Source organism: Scyliorhinus torazame, chromosome 5 (assembly GCF_047496885.1).
Source record: "Scyliorhinus torazame isolate Kashiwa2021f chromosome 5, sScyTor2.1, whole genome shotgun sequence".
NCBI lineage: Eukaryota > Metazoa > Chordata > Chondrichthyes > Carcharhiniformes > Scyliorhinidae > Scyliorhinus > Scyliorhinus torazame.
Window position 1 is genome coordinate 75,608,097 of NC_092711.1, and position 19,646 is coordinate 75,627,742.

Sequence of the window (19,646 nt, forward strand, 5' to 3'; positions counted from 1 at the left end):
GACGGGGATTGACAGCTTTGGGGGAACAAGAGAGGAAAAAATGTTCCAGAGAAACTAGAATTGTCTCTTTGAGAATTTCTATCCTGCACTGACATTGATGACCTCCTTTTCCTAAGGGTTAGAAGTGGAGAATTTGCCCACAACAAACTGAATCCAAGCTGAAGAGACAAAAGGACATTCGCACAACAGGAATCATGAAGCAGCAATTGGACATTCAGCCCCGTGAGCCTGTTCCAGCAATTAATAACATCACGGCTGATCTGATAGTGACCTCAAATCTGCATGTTACCTACATCTGATGAACCTGTCGATACCCATGGAGAAACCGTGGAAATGTGGGGACTGTGGGATGGGATTCAATTACCCGTCTGAATTGGAAACTCATGAACGTAGTCACACTGGGGAAAGGCCATTCACCTGCTCCACGTGTGGGAAGGGATTCACTCGGTCATCATACCTCATCATACACCAGCATGTTTACAGTGGTGAGAGGCCTTTCACCTGTCTGGAATGTGGAAAGGGATTTAATACTTTATCAAAACTCCAAACTCACCACCAGGTCCACTCTGACCAGAGACCATTTAAATGTGCTGACTGTGAAAAGAACTTTAAAAGCAGAAATAATTTACTGTTACATCAACGCACTCACACTGGGGAGAGGCCATTTACCTGCTCCGTGTGTGGGAAAGGATTCACTCAGTCATCGAGCCTCCGGACACACCAACGTGTTCACACTGATCAGAGATCTTTTAATTGTTCTGAGTTTGAGAAGAGCTTTAAAAGTAAAAATTATTTATTGATACATCAACGCACTCACACTGAGGAGAGGCCGTTCACCTGCTCCATGTGTGGGAAGAGATTCACTTGTGGATCGAACCTCCAGACACACCAATTTGTTCACACTGATCAGAGACCTTTTAATTGTTCTGAATGTGTGAAAACATTTAAAAGTATAAGGGATCTTCTGAAACACCAACGCATTCACACCGGAGGGAGGCCATTCACCTGTTCCGATTGTGGGAAGGGAATCACCTGATTAGCCCACCTTCTGAGACACCGAGTTCACACTGGGGAGAGACTGTTCTCCTGCCGTGTGTGTAGGCAGCAATTCATTGATTCATCCGACCTTCTGGTACTCCAGCGAGTTCACACTGGACAGAGACCGTACACTTGCCCCGTGTGTGACAAGAAATTCACTCAGTCATCCCACCTTACAACACACCAACTTATCATATTGATCAGAGACCTTTCAAATGCTCTGATTGCGAGAAGGGATTTAAAAGTAAATGGAATCTGCTGACACATGGTTCACAGTGGGGAGAGGCCGTACACCTGCTGTGTGTGTGGGAGGGGATTCGCTCAGTCAAACAACCTGCTGCAACATCAGCAAATTCACAGGCGACAGCAGGGGATGGATTCTGCTGTTATTGCTGCTGTGAATCACATCCAGGATTGAATGATGTCTGGATGCCTGTTTCCAGTGGGGCTTCACAGTTTTCTGGTACAACAATTGTATGTATGGTTGACATTTAGGTAGAAAGCCGTGGACAGCAGGAAGATATCAATGGACTGGTCACATGGGCAGAACCATTACAAATGGAATTCAATCTTTAAATTTTTTTTTAGAGCATCCAATTTTTTTCCAATTAAGCGGCAATTTAGCGTGGCCAATCCACCTACCCTGCACATCTTTTAACTTGGGGTGAGACCCACGCAGACGTGGGGAGAATGTGCAAACTCCACATGGACAGTGACCCAGGGCTAGCATCAAACCTGGGACCTCAGCGCCATGAGACAGCAGTGCTAACCACTGCACCACCCTGCCACCCCGGAATTCAATTTAATAATAATCTTTATTGTTGTCATAAGTAGGCTTACATTAACACTGCAATGAGGTGACTGTGAAAATCCCTTAGTTGCCACATTCCGGCGCCTGTTCAGGTACACAGAGAGTTCAGAATGTTCAATTCACCTAAAAAGCATGTCTTTCAGGAATTGTGGGAGGAAACCGTAGCACGCGGAGGAAACCCAGGCAGCCATGGAGAGAATGTGCAGACTCCGCACAGACCAGTGACCAAACCTGGGAATCAAACCTGGGACCCTGACGCTGTGAACAGTGTTAACCGCTGTGCTACAAACAGTGAGAGATAATGAATTTTAGAGGGAAAAGAAGACAAGGAAATGAACTATAAGTAGGATGATACTGTGAACGTAGAGCAACAGAGAGGCATTGAAGTCCCTATCCACAGGTAGCTGGAGAGATCGATCAGGCAGCCAAGAATCCTTTCTTGGATGAGGCCTGGAATATAAGAGCAAGGAGATTATGCGAGAAGCGTTCTGGTCACTGTATTAATGAACTATAAGTCATGATTCATTAATTAGTATAAACCTGAAGTCAATTTGATCATTTATATAATTGCAGTCAGTGTTCTGTTGATCAAATCTTGGGGATAAAGTTGAAGCTGAATGACAAGCGATTGTAACAGTGAAAAAGTCTGAATTCTTCAGGAAGTTAAAATCCGAGCTGTTTCGGTAACAAGAATGAAGAAAATCATTTCAGTTAATTCCTGATAAAAATAACGTGACTTCAGGCAAATGGAACAAGCTGATTGGTGAGTGGCTGATGAATCTTTATTTATTTTAACCTCCAGCTTATTGTTGCTTCAGTCAGTTAATAATGAAATAAATAAAGGCAATGACAGGGCATCCCAGTCCTGTGGAGAGCACATCCTGGTCACTGGATTCATCAATTGTAAAGTGAGACAATTCATTAATCAGCACAAAACTGAAATCAATCTGATCATCATTCATAGAATCGTGGTCCATTCATCAAATCCAAGGGATAAAGATGAAGTTGACATTGTAAGAGTAAAGATGTCTGAATTTCTCAGTCAATTAATCATTTGAGAGGTTTAGATATTAACAATTAACAAAAACGGATAGTGCAATGGCATACTGGTTAGCACTGCTGCCTGACGGCGCTGAGGACCTGGTTTCGGCCCCGGATCGCTGTCCATGTGGAGTTTGCACATACTCCCTGTGTCTGCGTGTGTCTTACCCCCACAACCTAAAGATGTGCAGGGTAGGTGAATTGGGCATGCTAAATTGTCCATTAATTGGAAAAAAAAGAATTGGGTATTTTAAATTTATTTAAATAAAACAATTATCAAAAACATTTCAGTTAATTCTCGATAAAAGGTGACTTCAGCTCAATGGAAGAAACTGATTGGTGAGAAGCTGATGAATCTTTATTTATTTTAATCTTAAATTTATTTTGCTTAAGTCAACTAATCAAATAACTAAAGACCTGGCCAGGGATTCCAGTCCTGCTCCACATGGGAAAACCAGGATACTTCTCATGTCCAGAACAATCACAAGTGCAGGAAGTGACATCAACTGGAGCAGCAAGAAGCAAAGGGCAGTGGTCGAGGGGTATGTTTGTGATTGGTGGAGTATTTCCAGTGGGATTCTAGATTTCTCAGGTCATGAATCCATGCTTCTTGAGTTCTATATCAATGCTTTAGACTTTAACATGGGGACAGCATTAAGTCATTTACGGTCCTCTTTTTGACAGTGAGAAAGAAAGCTGCAGACTTTTATTATTCATTTATGGAATGTGGGTTTCACTGGTTAGGCCAGCATTTATTGCCCATCCCTCGATGCCCTTCAGAACGTGGTGGGGAATTTTCTTCTTGAACCGCTGCAGTCATTCAGTCCACCCACTGTGCTGTTAGGGAGTGAGTTCCAGGATGTTCTCCCAGCGACAGGAAGAGACAATGACATATTTGCCAGTCAGGGTGGTGAGTGACTTGGAGGGGAGCCTCCAGGTGATGGGGTTCCCATGATCTGCTGCTCTTGGCCGTCTAGATGGTAGTGGTCATGGGTTTGCAAGGTGCTGACTAAAGAACATTGGCGAGTTACTGCAGTGCATCTTGTAGATGGTACACACGGCTGCCACTGTTCATCGGTGATGGATGGTTTGAATGTTTGTGGAGGAGGAGCAATCAAGCAGGCTTTCTCCTGGATGCTGTTGAGCTTCTTGAGTGTTGTTGGAGCTGCACTCATCCAGGCAAGTGGAGAATATTCCATTACACTCCTGACTCGTGCATTGCAGATGGTGGACAGGCTGGGGGAGGGGGGGGGGGTCAGGAGATGAGTTACCCTTCGTAGGATTCCTCATCTTTGACCTGCCCTGGTAGCCGCAGTATTAATGTGGTTCGTCCAATTCAGTTTTTGATCAATGGCACCCCCAGGATGTTGATTGTGGGGTATTCAGCGATGGTAATGTCATTGAATGTCAAGGGGCGATGGTTAGATCCTCTCTAGGAGGAGATGGTTATTGCCTGACACTTGTGTGGCACGAATGTAACTTGCAACTTATCAGCCCAAGCCTGGATATTGTCCAGGTCTTGCTGCATTTGGACAAGGACTGCTTCATTATCAAAGAAATCGCAAACGGTGGTTGACATTGTGCAGTCATCCGCAAACATCCCCACTTTTGACCTTATGATGAAAGCAGGTCATTGATGAAGCAGCTGAAGATGGTTGGGCCGAGGACACTACCCTGAGGAACCCCTGCAGTGACGTCCTGGAGCTGAAATGGTTGACTTCCAACCAGCACAACCATCTTTCTTTGTGCCAGGTACGACTCCGAGTGTAGAGTTTTCACCCTGATTCCCATTGACTCCAGATTAGCTAGGGCTCCTTGATGCCATACTTGGTCAAGTGCTGCCTTGATGTGAAGGGCAGACACTCTCACCTCACCTCAGGCATTCAGCGCTTTTGTGCATGTTTGAACCAAGGCTGTAATGACTGCAGGAAGACATCAATAGACTGATCAGCGGGCCAGAAAAGTAGCAAACTGAGGTCAATCCAGAGAAGCACGGGGTAATAAATGCATTTGGGGAGGACAACACGGCAAAGAGAAAGAATATGAATGGTATAATAGGTGCAGAGGGACAGAGAGGCGTAAGAGTGCATGTCCAAAGATCCCTGAAGGTGACAGGAGAGGTAGATATGGTGATTGTAAATGCAGAGAGGATACTTTGTTATTCACGGGGACATAGAGTACTACAGCAGGGAATATTCCCAGCAATGTCTACTGGAGGAAAGACCTGAAACCCCTCTCTCCACAGGTGCTGCCAGAGCTGCTGAGTATTTCCAGCATTTTCTCTTTTTATTATAAGATCAGGGAGGTTATACTGGAGCTGTCCAAAACACTAGTTAAACCACAGCTGCATTACTGAGTACAGTTCTGGTCACCACATTACAGGAAGGATGTATTCATACAGCGAGGATGGAGATTGACGAGGATGTTGACACAAATGGAGAATTTTAACAATGAGGAAAGATTGGAGAGGCCGAGGTGGTTTTCTGTGGAACAGAGAACACTGAGGAGAGATTAACTGAGGTGTTTAACATTATGAGGGGCCTGGATAGAATGGATAAGAAGGATCTATTTCATGAATAGATCAATAACCAAGGGGTTTCGATTTAAAATAATTAGCAGAGGATTGGGAGTGGAAGGGGGTTAATGGATCTCTATGTCTATTCGGAACCCTGGATATGCGTTATCCCTTCTCAGTTCCCAAATAACAGATGTCAAGTCTGTGCTTTTTGGCAAAGTCCAGTTGAACTTTTATTTGTCAGCTGTGCCACTGGGAAACTTGTTTTTAATACAAAATTTAGAAAGAATCAACAACTAGCCCTGCAGCAAGTTAGTCAGATTAATTGTCTTTAGCGAATACAGAAGTTGAGTTTTCATTCAAATCATAATACACCAGATAAAATAACTGGGTAATTGCGATTAGCAAAGCGAGCAGCAAAGGTTTCAGAAATATAGATGGAGTGAGCAAGAAGAGAAACAGAACAGAGCAACAGAAGCACTTTTCCATTCCGGTAAGTGATTCTTAAGAGAATTGTTATCTCAAAGTCTGGCCTTCTTTTTACTGCTGATTGGCTTTAACTATTTCGAATTTTCTCAATTCAGCCAAAGTGTCTGTCCATCAATTTAAGAGATATAGGTTTTTGAATATGTTGGTGTAATTTTTCCATTCAATCACTTGCCAATTTTCCAAATTATCGACACCTGCATCTCAACATTACTTAGAAAAAACACAGCCTTCAGGGCATTATGACCTTTGACTGTATATTACCATGGAAACGGGACTGCCTGTGCTGGAAAAGCAGCAGCATACAATGGGGTCTTTTAGCTATTTGGCGTCACTGACCTTGTTTGGCTCAACAATTTGCAAATGTTAAAATCTAGGTTGAATGAAAGAAAACTAAAGTGGATGTTCTGGATTAACCCTTAATGGGTTTCCAGCTTTGTTGCACTCAATTTATGCTTAATGTGTTCTCATTTAAACCTATTACCTTTATCATCTATAGCTAACTAGAAAAGCCAATTTCTATCAGTCCTCCCTTTTGATTCTTCTAAAGATTAATAAGATGAATCAAAATAATGAATAGAAATTGAGGAAGAAATGTGACAAGATAGAAGTAAGCGCGGGGAGGAACGCATTCACATTGTCTGTAATCGTTCACTTGTTTGTGAACAGCCTTCAACACTGGAGCGGGCAAAGCTTTGCAAGCGATACAAGCATTCTGGAAGCATTTTATTCAAAAAAATAATTATACAGTACAATTCAGTAATAATGGAAATTGATTATATGAATGGAGTAATATTTGGGTAATAATGCAATAATGCAGTCATAAAAGTTCAATAGTAGGAGCCTTGTTCAATGTCATGGGCTGGTAGTGCTGTTGGACCACTATGAACCACTTTGATTGTTGGGGCATTATGGGTAGCCATACATTGGCTAATGCATCTGATCGGCAAGATCACTACGTAAATGACAAGCACAAATATGAAAAATCAGAGAAATCCCTGAATGATGGAAATTCCTGTGCCACCCACCCATCCAGAGAACCATCCCCAAAGAGTGGTGTCAGAGGGTTGGTAAAGTTTCCTAACTTCTTCTTGCATCTGTGCTGACAAGCTTTTGATTTCTTCTGAATTACTGGGATGTAGGCGCAACACTCTGCACCAATCAGGGCACAGGTTCCACCTTTTTCAGCTAGCAAATAGTCAAGTGCCATCCGATTCTGTAAAGCCACAGTTCGAATGGCGAGCACCTCGGCTGAAATGCTACTTCCAGCTCGGGCAGTGTCATTGGCTATTTTCTCTAAGTCTACGGCCAATTTAATGTATTCTCCGGTCAATACGACGACGCCATAGGCAGGGATGAGAGCAGAAAAGAATTTCTCAGTCCCTGTGATCTCGCATTTAGACCTCGTGATGATAGTGGTAGGTTGATATTTCTCAAACTGTGGGATGCGAGGTCCATGTTTTGAGTCTGCGTTTATAGCATCGGCTAGGGAAAGGGAATGATGGATGAGGGGGACAATGAATCATAAATAACACACTCCTCTCCAGCTCACCGGGAGCCAAGGGTATGCAGTATTACCGCAGATGGAACAGGTGCCATTATAGGTAGAATATTGGGCAACCGGTTGTGGGGACCAACGTTCTGTAAATTTGTCCCATCGGTGTGATTAGGTAGCCCTTTAAAGTCGATGGGATTCCCTTCATGTCCATTGACCACTACCTTTCTTGTGTCATGAGTGCGCTGTGTACTGGCACTCACATCCAAATAATATTCATTTACTGTATCCCGCATTCCATGCTCCATGATTATAGCCGATTAAACATATGGTCCCAGTGTGATTATGACCAGTTGGGAAGGTTACTTGGGCTGGTTTCTGTTACCGATCATAGACATGTTGATACCATCGCTTGAAAGTGTTTAATGGGCGGCCTGCAGATCGCCATCTCTTAACCTCATCGTTTATCATTTCTTTGGTTCAGGTGTCTCCACATTGGGGAAGGGTATAGTCGCGATTTTGGAAAATGTACCATTCTGCCATTTGGGATAAAGTAAAAGGAACAGGCTGTCTTGGGATACCTGCTTGGGAATTGGTAGGGGTAGAAGAACACACCCAGCATTTAGAGATGTTAAAGTCTCTGGCATAGGTACAGGACATGTAAAGGAACGTGTTAACATTGAACTCCTGGGTAAGGCCTGCTGGGCCAAACATGTAACTGAAAATCAAAATTATGGCAAATATGTTTACAGATTCTGATTTTGGTATGCGCGCTTCACATGTGACGCATTAATCCATGATTTATTTCCTTGGAGTTTCACGGCTGACTGGGTTGTGAGTAATATCTGGTCGGTGGCTTCCCTCCTTGGCTCCGAACTGTTCGCGCTGAATTTTTTTCACGTAAACAGATTCAACGGCACCAAGTCGTGGCCCCCCCTCAGGAGGATTGCCCCACGCCGGCGACACCTGACAGCATTTGTTAAATTTTGACAATAACTAAGTAAAGCATCACTCATCAGATGAGAGTCTGCCTTTCTTAAGTCAATAGTTCCTGGCAGGGACATGGGTCTGCCAGTGATGATTAGGCCTGTGGTTCTGTTTGGGGTTGCTCTGATACTGCACAAAACTAGTGGCAAGGCTTGAATCCAACTCCTGCCTTCTTGGTTGTATTGGACAATCGTTCTTTTAAAGTCCGGTTCATGCGTTCCACTTGTCCTGATGTTTCTGGATGATAAGGGCAGTGTAGATTCCAATCGATGTTCAGTAACCTGCACACCTCCTGGCAAACAGCACCTGTAAAGTGGGTTCCATTGTCTGAGTCAATCTAGCTGGTACTCCCCATCTGGGAATATAGTCTTTGCATCGGACTTTGGCTGTATGGGTGGCTGTAGCCCTCCTGGCTGGAGCAGCCTCTCCCCATCTAGAGAACTTATCCACTATTACAAGGACATTAGTGTATCTTTGACATGTAGGAAGGGTGATGTAATCGACCTGCATGTTCTGGAATGATCCTGCAGGGGCAGGAGCTTTTAGCTGAGGCATTGATGTTATAGGTCCCAAGTTCTTTTGACAGGTTACACAGCGGTTTGATACCAATTGTGCAGGTGTTTTGAATCCTTTGCCACACCAACTTTTCTGGAATCGAGCCACCATCTGTCCTTGGGCTAAATGTCCCCATGGATGGGTCTGTTGGGCCAGAAATGGCATCAGTGCCAGTGGTGCAAATGATTTATCAGTCTGAACTTGTCTCCAAATATCATCATCATCATACAACTGGATACCTGAGTCTAACCATGACCATTTCTCTTCTTGTGTAGAGTCATGTTGCATTTCTCGTAGATCTTGTAATAAATTGGTCACTCCCAATTTGTAGATGTGTCTTGGTTCTGCTGAAGAATCCCACTGGGAGGCAGCTTCCTTTGCTACTCAGTCTGCAAGGGCGTTTCCTTGTGCTTCTATAGTGTTGTCTTGAATACGGACCTTACACTTTAGAATGGATACTTCTTTTGGCTATGACTTCTAGGAGGTCATCATTTCAGTGGTGGGGGTCTAGAACTCGCTGTCTGATAGGGTCATAGAAGCAGAAATCCAGATCACTTTAAAATAAATGTCTTGGATATCCAATTGAAGGACTGGGACATGCAGGACAATCGACTGAGATCTGCGAAATGGGATTAAGCTGAATAGCTCCCAGCCAGCACACACACAACGGGGCAAATGGCCTCCATCTGTACCAGAACTTTGAGGTTTTTACTCTGATAGTTGGAGTTTGTTTCTGATGATAATAACCTCGAAGTTTAACATTCCAGATAGTGGTGAAAAAAATCAGCTGTTTTAAACACGTTGTAGATTTTTGTCTTTCCCGCCTGAGTGTTTAACATCACCTGGCTGGAGCTCAGAAAGGACAATCTCACCTCCTAGAATCAGAGAATCTACAGTGCAGGAGGAGGCCATTCGGCCCATCAAGTCTGTGCCAGCCCTTGGAAAGTGCATTCTACTTAAGACCACACCTCCACCCTATCCCCAACTAACCTTTTTGGACACGAAGGGCAATTTATCCTGGCCAATCCACCTAACCTGCACATCTTCGGAGTGTGGGAGGAAAGCGGAGCACCCGGAAGAAACCCACGCAGACAAGGGAGAACTTCCAGACTGCGCACAGACAGTGATCCAAGCCAGGAATCGAGCCCGGGTCCCTGGTGCTGTGAATCAGCAGTGCTAACCACTGTGCTACCGTGCCGTACTTGCATCCAAGCTCCCGGATTGTCTGTCTTCTCTCCGGGTAAGATTCTGTTTGTCTCTTGTATTTCACTGTGACAGGGCAGAGACCTGATTGAAGGGATTCCAACATGGAAGTTCTGGGAAAAATTGGCAAGGATTTGGGAGGTGGCAACATGTTCAAAGAGTTTGGAGAAGAGAGGGCGGTTGAAGGTGGGGCAGTTATTTGTAAGGATGGCAGGGTCAAGGGTTTGTTTTATTGAGGAGAGGGTGATGATGGAAGATTTGAAGGACAGAGGGGCAGTACCTGAAGGGAGAGAAATGTTGACAATATCCAGGGACACAGGGTAGTTTTCTTTATAAATGTTTTTTATTGGGGACACAGGGTAGTTGGCTATTCCCACTAGTTAGCTTCGTGGGAATAGGGTCGCTGGAGCAGGAGTTGGATCTCATGAACAAGATGAGCTCTGAGAGGGCATGAGGGGAGATGGGAGAGAAACTAGAGAAAGATGTGGGTTCAGGGCTCTGGAAAGAATGAAATTTAGTTTGGTCTGGTGGGTTCATGGAAGGGAGGGAAGCAGCTCAGGCAGCTGATCGGATTTACTCAATCTCAGTCACAAAGAAGCTCCACAAGCTCCTCAAACTTCTTGTTGGAGGTGAGGATGGAAGAGACAGGGGAGAGCGAGAGTACTTCAAAAGGAATTAACTTGTGTCAGAGATATTAAAAAGTTTCAGCACTCTGCGTATTTAACACAAATCAAATTTATTTGACTTTTAGCCAGAATATTACCCCTGTAAATGGGATGGAGTTTGTTATCGGCAGAAAGAGACTCAAATGAACATGGTTCAGTCCTGAATGTGAGTAACAGCAAAACCCAATCACTGTGGTTACTTGTGGCCCCGTTGGTGTCTCAGCAGGGCGGATGAAGTGGTGAATCCCTTCCCACACTCGGAGCAGGTGAATGGCCTCTCCCCAGTGTGAATTCGCTGGTGCTTCTGCAAGTCAGATGACTGAGTGAATCCCTTCCCACACATGGAGCAGGCGAATGGCCTCTCCCCAGTGTGAATTCGCTGGTGCTTCTGCAAGTCAGATGACTGAGTGAATCCCTTCCCACACTGGGCGCAGGTGAATGGTCTCTCCCCAGTGTGAGTTCTCTGATGTACAGTGAGCTGAGATGATCGTCTGAACCCAGTCCCGCAGTGAGAGCACCTAAACGGTTTCTCGTCAGTGTGAACACGTTGATGGAACATCAGTTCCCCTGAACTTTTATAGCACTTCCCGCAGTCTGGACATTGGAACGGTCTCTCATCAGTGTGAACTCGCTGGTGACTCAGCAGGTGGGATGACTGAGTGAATCCCTTCCCACACTTGGTGCAGGTGAATAGACTCTTCCCAGTGTGAATTCGCTGATGTGCAGTGAGCTGAGATGATCGTCTAAACCCAGTCCCGCAGTGAGAGCACCTAAACGGTCTCTCGTCAGTGTGAACACGTTGATGGTACATCAGTTCCCCAGAACTTTTATAGCACTTCCCACAGTCTGGACATTGAAACGGTCTCTCATCAGTGTGAACTCGCTGGTGTTTCCGCAGGGCCGATGACTGAACGAATCCCTTCCCACACTTGGAGCAGGTGAATGGTCTCTCGCCAGTGTGAATTCGCTGGTGACTCCGCAGGGCCGTGAACTGAATAAATCCCTTCCCACACTTGGAGCAGGTGAATGGCCTCTCTCCAGTGTGACTGCGTCGATGAATTTCCAGCTTGGATGGGGAAGTGAATCCTTTCCCACAGTCCGCACATTTCCACGGTTTCTCCTCAGTTTGACTGCATATGTGGCTTGTGAGGCCTGAAGATTGACTGAATCCTTTTCCACACACACAACATGTGTACAGTTTCTCCCCACTGTGAACAATGCTTTTTCCTTCCATGTTCAAAATCCGCTAATATTCAGGATATGATAAATTGAGGACTGTGTCTGATCCTGATGTGATGCTTGGTTTGAGTTTCCGGACTTTGAATCCGCCCCTTTGAACACCCTGTGAAACTGATTTAAAACAGAAAATAGGGAGTGAGAGAGAACCCACAAAAACACAAAGGCAGGTTGTGAAATTGAGCTGAATGAATCTGGTCATTTGTGGGGCCGACACTGGGAAAAAGTGACCATGAAAACTGCTGGATTGTCATAAAAACCCAACTGGCCTCTTTGGGAGGAGAGAGAAAGAGGTGAAGAGGGATTTTGTATATCTACAAAACATATTAAGAGAGTAGTTGGCAAAGCAAATTCGATTTTGAGCTTCATAAACAGTAATATTGATACTGAAGCTGTGCTTCTGGTGGCACAGTGATTAGCACTACTGCCTCACAGCGCCAGGGACCCGGGTTCAATTCCGACCTTGGTGACTGTGTGGAGTTTGCGCACTCCCAGTGTCTGCATCGGTTTCCACCAGGTGCTCAGGTTTCGTCCCACATTCGAAAGAAAAGCAAATTAGTTGGATTGGCCTTGATAAATTGCCACTTAGTGTCCAGGGATATGCAGGTTAGGTGGGGCTATGGGGTTACAGGGACAGGGTAGGGGTGTGGGCCTCGGCAGGGTGCCCTTTCAGAGAATCAGTGCTGACTCGATGGACCGAATGGCCTCCTTCTGCACTGTAAGAATTCTAAGGGTCTAATTCTATTCTATGAATCTTTATGATGCTCTAGTCACCACTCTTCAGGAAGAATGTGAAGGTTCTTGGAGAAGGTGCAGACGAGATTTACCAGAATGGTTCCAGCAAAGGAGGTTGAGGGGAGATTTGATTCAGGGACACAAGATTATGCCAGGTTTCGATCAGGTGGGCAAAGAAACGGTTTCCATTCACTGATCGTACAAGCAGTCGAGACACAGATTTAAATTTTGGGGTAAAACCTGAATTGAACAATATAAGATCCTGAGCTGTCTTGACAGGGTGGATGTGGAGTGGATGTTTCCTATTGAGGGAGAATCTGGAACAAGGGGGTCACTGTTGCAAAGTGAGGGGTCACCTATTTCAGATGGGGATAAGGATTGTTTTTTCTCTTGAGCGTTGCATGACAGGGGGTGGCATAGTGCTTAGCACTGCTGCCTCACAGCACCAGGGACCCGGGTTCAATTCCCAGCCTGACTGTGTGGAGTTTGCACTTTCTCCTCGTGTCTGTGTGGGTTTCCTCTGGGTGCTCCGGTTTCCTCCCACAGTCCAAAGATGTGCAGGTTAGGTTGAATCGGTTAGGATTGTATTCGCTGGAGTTCAGAAGAATGAGAGGGGAATCTCATAGAAACCTATAAAAAGTGGGTGGCATGGTGTCGCAGTGGTTAGCACAGCTGCCTCATGTCACCGAGGTCCCGGGTTCTATCCCAGCACCAGGTCACTGTCTATGTGGAGTTTTACAGTCTCCCTGTGTTTGCGTGGGTCTCACCCCCACAAATCCAAAGATGTACAGGGTAGGTGGATTGGTCACGCTAAAATTGCCCTTAATTGCAAAAAAAAGAATTGGGCACTCTAAATTTATGTTAAAAAAACAGGACGAGACAGAGTAGATTCAGGAAGAATGTTCCCGATAGTGAGTGTGTCCAGAAATAGGGATCACGGGATAATTAGAGGATACGGGGTCGACCATTTAGGACAGAGATGAGAAATTTCTTCACCCAGAGAGTGGTGAGCCTATGGAATTCGTCGCCACAGGAACTAATTAAGGCCAAAACATTGCATGTTTTCAAGAAGTAGTTAGATACAGCACTTGGAGTGAAGGGGATCAAAGGATATGGGGGGGAAAGCGGGATTAGGCTATTGAGCCTAATCAGCTCTGACCAATGGATGGTGGAGCAGGCTCGAAGGGCCAAATGGTCTCCGCCTAATCAGCTCTGACCAATGGATGGTGGAGCAGGCTCGAAGGGCCAAATGGTCTCCTCCTGCTCCTATTTTCTACGTTGCTCCGTATCTCTGCATGTAAATGGTCCAGGAGGTATGAGGGAGAATGTTTTTACACAGCCAGTGGCAATGACCTTAAACTTGCTGCCTATAACAGTGTTTGGAAATAGACACAATAAATGATTTTTTTAAAAATTGGATAAAAACCTGAGAGAAATAAACCTGTGAGGATACAGAGACAGAGCAGGAGAATGACTCTGACTGGATTGCTCCAGATAATAATAATATTTATTAGTGTCACAAGTAGGCTTACATTAACACTGCAATGAAATTACTGTGAAAATCCCCAGGTCGTCACACTCCGGTGCCTGTTCGGGTGCACTGAACGAGAATTCAGAATGTCCAATTCACCTAACAGCACGTCTTTCGGGACTTGTGGGAGGAAACCGCAGCACCTGGAGGAAACCCACGCAGACACGGGGAGAACGTGCAGATTCCGCAGACAGTGTCCCAAGCCGGGAATAGAACTGGGGTCCCTGGCGCTGTGAAGCAACTGTGCTAACCACCGTTCCGAATAGAGAGCTAGCATGGACTCAATGGACCGAATACCCTTCTCTGCCCTTTTTTAAATTTTAAATATTTTAAAATAAATTTAGAGTACTCAGTTCATTATTTCCAATTAAGGGACAATTTAGCGTGGTCAATCCACCTAACCTGCACATCTTTGGGTTGTGGGGGCGAAACCCCGCAAACACGGGGAGAATGTGCAAACTCCACATGGACAATGACCCAGAGCCGGGATCGAACCTGGGACCTCGGCGCTGTGAGGCAGCAGTGCTAACCACTGCACCACCATGCTGCCAGCTGACTCTGACATTTCTGTCTAATCTCGCCTTGTAATCTAACCCTGGGGGGTTCAGATATCACTCAGGTAGATCTGTGCTACATTCGCTCCAAGGCCATCCTCTCCTTCCTCAGGTTTGGTGTCCAGAACTGAACACAGTTCTCCAGATTTGGTCTAACCAGGGTTTGTGAATCCCGGGGCTTTTCCAGTCACACGAGACCAGAAATCATCCCTCACAGACAGAACAGACAAACCTTTCACCTTCCACACCCAGATGCTACTGAAATTCAGGTTCTAATAAATCAAGTGACTCTGTCAGATTGCGATGTGATGTTTGGTTTGCGTTTCCCGTCTGTTACACCTCCACTTCCAGTATCCTGTAAATTTACAGAAACCTCACTGTCAATTCACAACATTCTCTCCTCGCCAACTTTGATTAAATGTATTCCTGGAGGTTTGATCACATGACCTGCCCACATCCTCCAGCCATTAATCGATCAACACATCCATCCTTGTGACACACTGCCTTCCTCGGCCAATTGGGAAGCAAAAGGGCTCATTACCTTACAGGACAGTGTTTGACTAGGGCAGCACGGTTCACAGTGGTTAGCACTGCTGTCTCACGGTGCCGAGGTCAGAGGTTCGATCCCGGTTCTGGGTCACTGTCCGTGTAGAGTTTGCACATTCTCCCCGTTTGTGTGGGTTTCGCCCCCACAACCCAAAGATGTGCAGGGTAGGTGGATTGGACACACTAAATTGCCCTTTAATTGGAAAAAATGAATTGGGCACTCTAAATTTAATTTTAAAAAAGACAGTGATTTATCCCATTTTCAATATTTTCATATCCGCTGAAGAGAAATGTTCAAAAATATTTTTGATTTCCCAATGATTTTCCAGACACCCAGGTATGAATCTCACCAACGCAGGAGGTAAAATTTAAGTTCATTGAAAGTCTACTGAAGACAATGAAACAATTGTCGATTGTTGCAAAGACACATCTGGTTCACTCATGTCCTTCAGTGAAGGAAATCTTCGATCCTTACCTGGTTTGGCCAACATGTCTGATCCACAGTCAGTTGGTTGACCCTTAAAATGCCCTGAGATGCCCTCAGTTCAAGGGCAATTAGTGATGCTGGCCCAGCCAGAAACACCCACATCCCGTGAATGAATAGAAAAAAATAATGTCATCCTTACCTGGTCTGGCCAACACGATTCCAAACCACAGCAATGTGATTGACTCTTTCAATGCCCTCCGAGATGGTCTAGAAAACCACTCAGTTCAAGGGAAATTAGGGATGGGCAATAAATGTTGGCCCAGCCAGTGATTCCCACAAATGATTAAAATAAAATCCCGGAGACTCCAGTCAGTCAATCCGGGAGAGTTGGTATCCGGTCCAGGCTCGCAGCGCATGCGCCCTGCGGCACCGTGTCCTCTGTAAAGATGGCGGCCGGTAACCCGGGCCTGTCACCGCTCAGCTCACTCTGTTCGGTGCTGTTTAAGACGGGACCGTTAACATTTTCCTCGGGAGTTGAAGCCTCCACGGGGTATATATGAAGCCTCCCGGCTCACTCCGCAGCTTCTATTGTTCCCCGGCCACCCACCGGCTCCATTCCTGAAAGTCGCTCGATTGTTTCTTTCCCTCTCCTCGCACCGTCAGCGACAACCTAAACGGCGCATGCTCCAGGCACTGCTGGACTTTGCGCATGTGCGAGAAGCTTCTGTAATGTGGATGGAGCACATTCTCAGCTGCAACGCATGGTGGGTAATAAACTCGCCATTGAAATGGATATTTTTCATACAACTTATGCTTTGCGAACTGATTACCATTAGTAACATTGGGCCAAGGTAACAAATGTATGAAACCAATTAATACAGCACCTAAATAGTACGGGCCCTCCACCACAGTTCTGTCCTGGGTGTGATTGACAACAGTGACGACAGTGAGATGTGAACTCATTATATCCATATCATAAAGTGGATCTAGAAGGTCTGGGGAAGATACAGGAAAGTGTACCAGAATGATGCCTGAACGAGCAGGTTACACCCAGCAAGAAATGCAGAGGCTCGATGAGCCATATGGTCTCCACCCGCTCCCATTTCTTGTGTTATTCTGAACATCACTGTCTATCTTTCCATGCAGACACAACAGATGCAACAACCACCAGTTCATCGCCATCCTTCCCATATTCCAGGATTCCAAACACACTTTCCAGGTGACAGTGATTTACTTGTATTTCTTGCTATCCAGTATTGTGTATTCACTGCACACGATTTGGTCTCCCCCACACTGAGGAGATTAAATCTGGATTGGTGACTGTGGAACATCACCATTCAGTCTGCAAGCATAATCCTGAGCTCCTGATCATTTAATATTTTAATTCCCCGCCCCATTCCCACTCTGTCCTCGGCCTCCTGCACTGCTCCAATAAAGCTCAAAGGAAACTCGAGGAACAGAACCTCATCCCTGATCAGGCAATTTATGACTTTCCAGACACAACATTCATTTCAGTAATTTCAGATTATAATCATCACTCCGATATTTTTAGACAGTTGGTGCTGGTAACGGTTCTGCTGTTGCCATTTATACTCACCTGGACCTGTCTTTTATTTCTTCTCTTTTCCTGTTAGTTTATTTACTTATCTCATTGCCACCCTGACGAATGTAATATAAAGTAGTTAGTTCAAATATTAGTTAACAGTAATGTAGATGTGGGCCAGTCTAATAGTAGTGAGTTCACAAAGGACAAAGGAATTCAGAAAGCATGGCAAGGAAGATGGGGAAAAGGATGCTGGGTAACAAGAGGCCCAGGGTTAAGGAATGCAAAGTGTGCCAATCAGGATGTATGGCCAGGTCAGGAGGGGTATAGGATGACCGATGGGAATCATGTATGTGAAACTTGATACCATTTGAATGTATTTGCAGAGATCTCTTTGTCTCCGACCTCAATCGTTTGAGGGGTCCAGGAGACAGCTTTTGTGTTCTGAGTCTCTGTGAAGCAAGTCAGCCTTGCAAGTTGGTTAAAATAAATAATACTATACCTACAAAAGCCATCTAGAGTTTTATTGAGGCCAGACTGACGGGTAAAGAATTCAATATTGACATTTGGTGCCGAAACCCGGAAATTGTCCAGACGGTCACCGACCAGCTGCGAAATCCGAATTAGACTGATGTTGAACAAGAAAAGTGGAACTGGGCCCACAATGTGTGTAGCTGTAAAATGACCACATTGAGTTTCCCCTCTTCTCATGGTCGGATTGGTCTGGTCACTTGCGGTTGGTACGGAAAGATCGTCTCGACGAAATCAAAGGTCAGTCTGGGGATTAGAAAATTAAACTGATGGGATATCATAATATTGATTCAGTTTTGGGTTAATTTTGGAATTGATGGGACATCGGATGATGGTTTAATTCGATGTGTGTGTGTGTTTTGAAATTGATGGGACATAGGATGATGGTTTAATTCCACGTGTGTGTGTTTTGGAATTGATTCAATTCCACGTGTGAGTGTTTTGGAAACTATAGTTGATTAAGCCAAAATTGTATCCTTGGACTGTAGTGGCGAGCAATGCAGTCTTGCGGATTAGTTCGAGATTATGGGGAATTGCTTGGATAACACAAGTGATCCAGGCAGTCCATTGCAAATATTATGTGATATTTATCCAGATAAAGCGAGAGATTTTAGGAAAATGTCAGCAACTTTAAGGAAGAAATTGGGTGAAGAATGGCCACCAGGGGGCGCTAAAGACCTGGCCGTCATTAAGAAAATTCAGGGTGAAATCTGGAAAAAGATCCAAAGTCTGAAAGCAAAAGAATTAATTGGATTATGGAGACAATATTGTCAAGAGGAGAGGGATAAGATCCTGTTATCAAGTTGGCAAGAACATGCCCTTAAAATGGGGATTCCAATTAGTGAAGGGGGGAACCAAAGAACTCTGGAGATTTTGAAAAAGGAGTGTGCATTCAAAAAACGTGCAAGTAAAGAGAGGGTGGACTCGAGTTTTAAAAAATGGGCTACGTAGTTCAATGGCTGGCCTTGCATTGACAGACGCAGATGATGACCTAGAGAATTGGACCATGTCGAGTAGAGTCCCGACTGCACCAGTACCATTGTCTGCACTAATTCCAGAACCACCAGGGTATCATAATTTATATTCAGTCATTGCTCCCCAGATTCAAATCATGCCAGCCTTCCAGCCCCTTCGGTTGATAGTTTGGGTCCTATTTCAGCACCTTCACCATCTGTTAGAGAAGGGGCGCTCTGTTCCACAAGTCCAGTTAGCTCTAGGACCCGATCTTGAACAATGAGAGAGGGGCCTGATCCTATCCAGAAACAATTACCCATACCACCTAGATCCCTTAAGACTGATATGGTAGGACAGAAAAGTATGAGAACAAAGAAAGAGGACGGGAATGGTTCTGAGGAGCCGGAGCTCCCCCTATCGGAAGGGAAGGACGTCAAAGTAATTGAAGAGCCAGAGGAATCCGCTAAAGTGCCCCCTAGTGAGACTCTGAGACAGTTGCCGATTAGGAAAATACCCAACCCTGATGCTGCAACAGCAGCAGCCCAACCCACGATAGACGTTTATTTCCCATGGAGACCCAGTGAGATGATGGCTATTCTGGCTGCAATCCCAGACAGGAAGAAATCTGCTGCTTTCGTGGACTATCTGAGAACTACCATCTCAGTTTATCAAGCTGATTCATGGGACCTCCAGGCCCTAGTCCAGCAGGTTTTAACCACAGCAGAGTACCGCAGTCATCTCAATCACTTGAATTATGCTAGCCACGCCGCACTTCAGCAAGCCCATGCTTTGG

The 19,646-nt window shown here is 45.2% G+C and overlaps 1 protein-coding gene across 4 annotated transcripts in view; it reads right to left on the minus strand.

The window, feature by feature from the left end:
* Positions 1 to 19,646, minus strand: part of LOC140421384 (uncharacterized) — a 44,196-nt gene that overhangs the window by 15,652 nt on the left and 8,898 nt on the right. The window contains exons 1-2 of one of the 4 annotated variants that reach the window (XM_072506054.1): positions 16,025 to 16,461; positions 5,614 to 12,146 (exon numbers count right to left, since the gene is read on the minus strand). In XM_072506054.1, coding sequence (XP_072362155.1) covers positions 10,993 to 12,030 — 1,038 coding nt within the window. In that variant the 5' untranslated portion in view covers positions 12,031 to 12,146; positions 16,025 to 16,461 and the 3' untranslated portion in view covers positions 5,614 to 10,992. Of the gene's footprint in view, positions 1 to 5,613; positions 12,147 to 14,256; positions 15,208 to 16,024; positions 16,462 to 19,646 lie in introns of those variants that run through there. The other 3 variants (XR_011946726.1, XR_011946729.1, XR_011946728.1) reach the window with 3 other exon arrangements.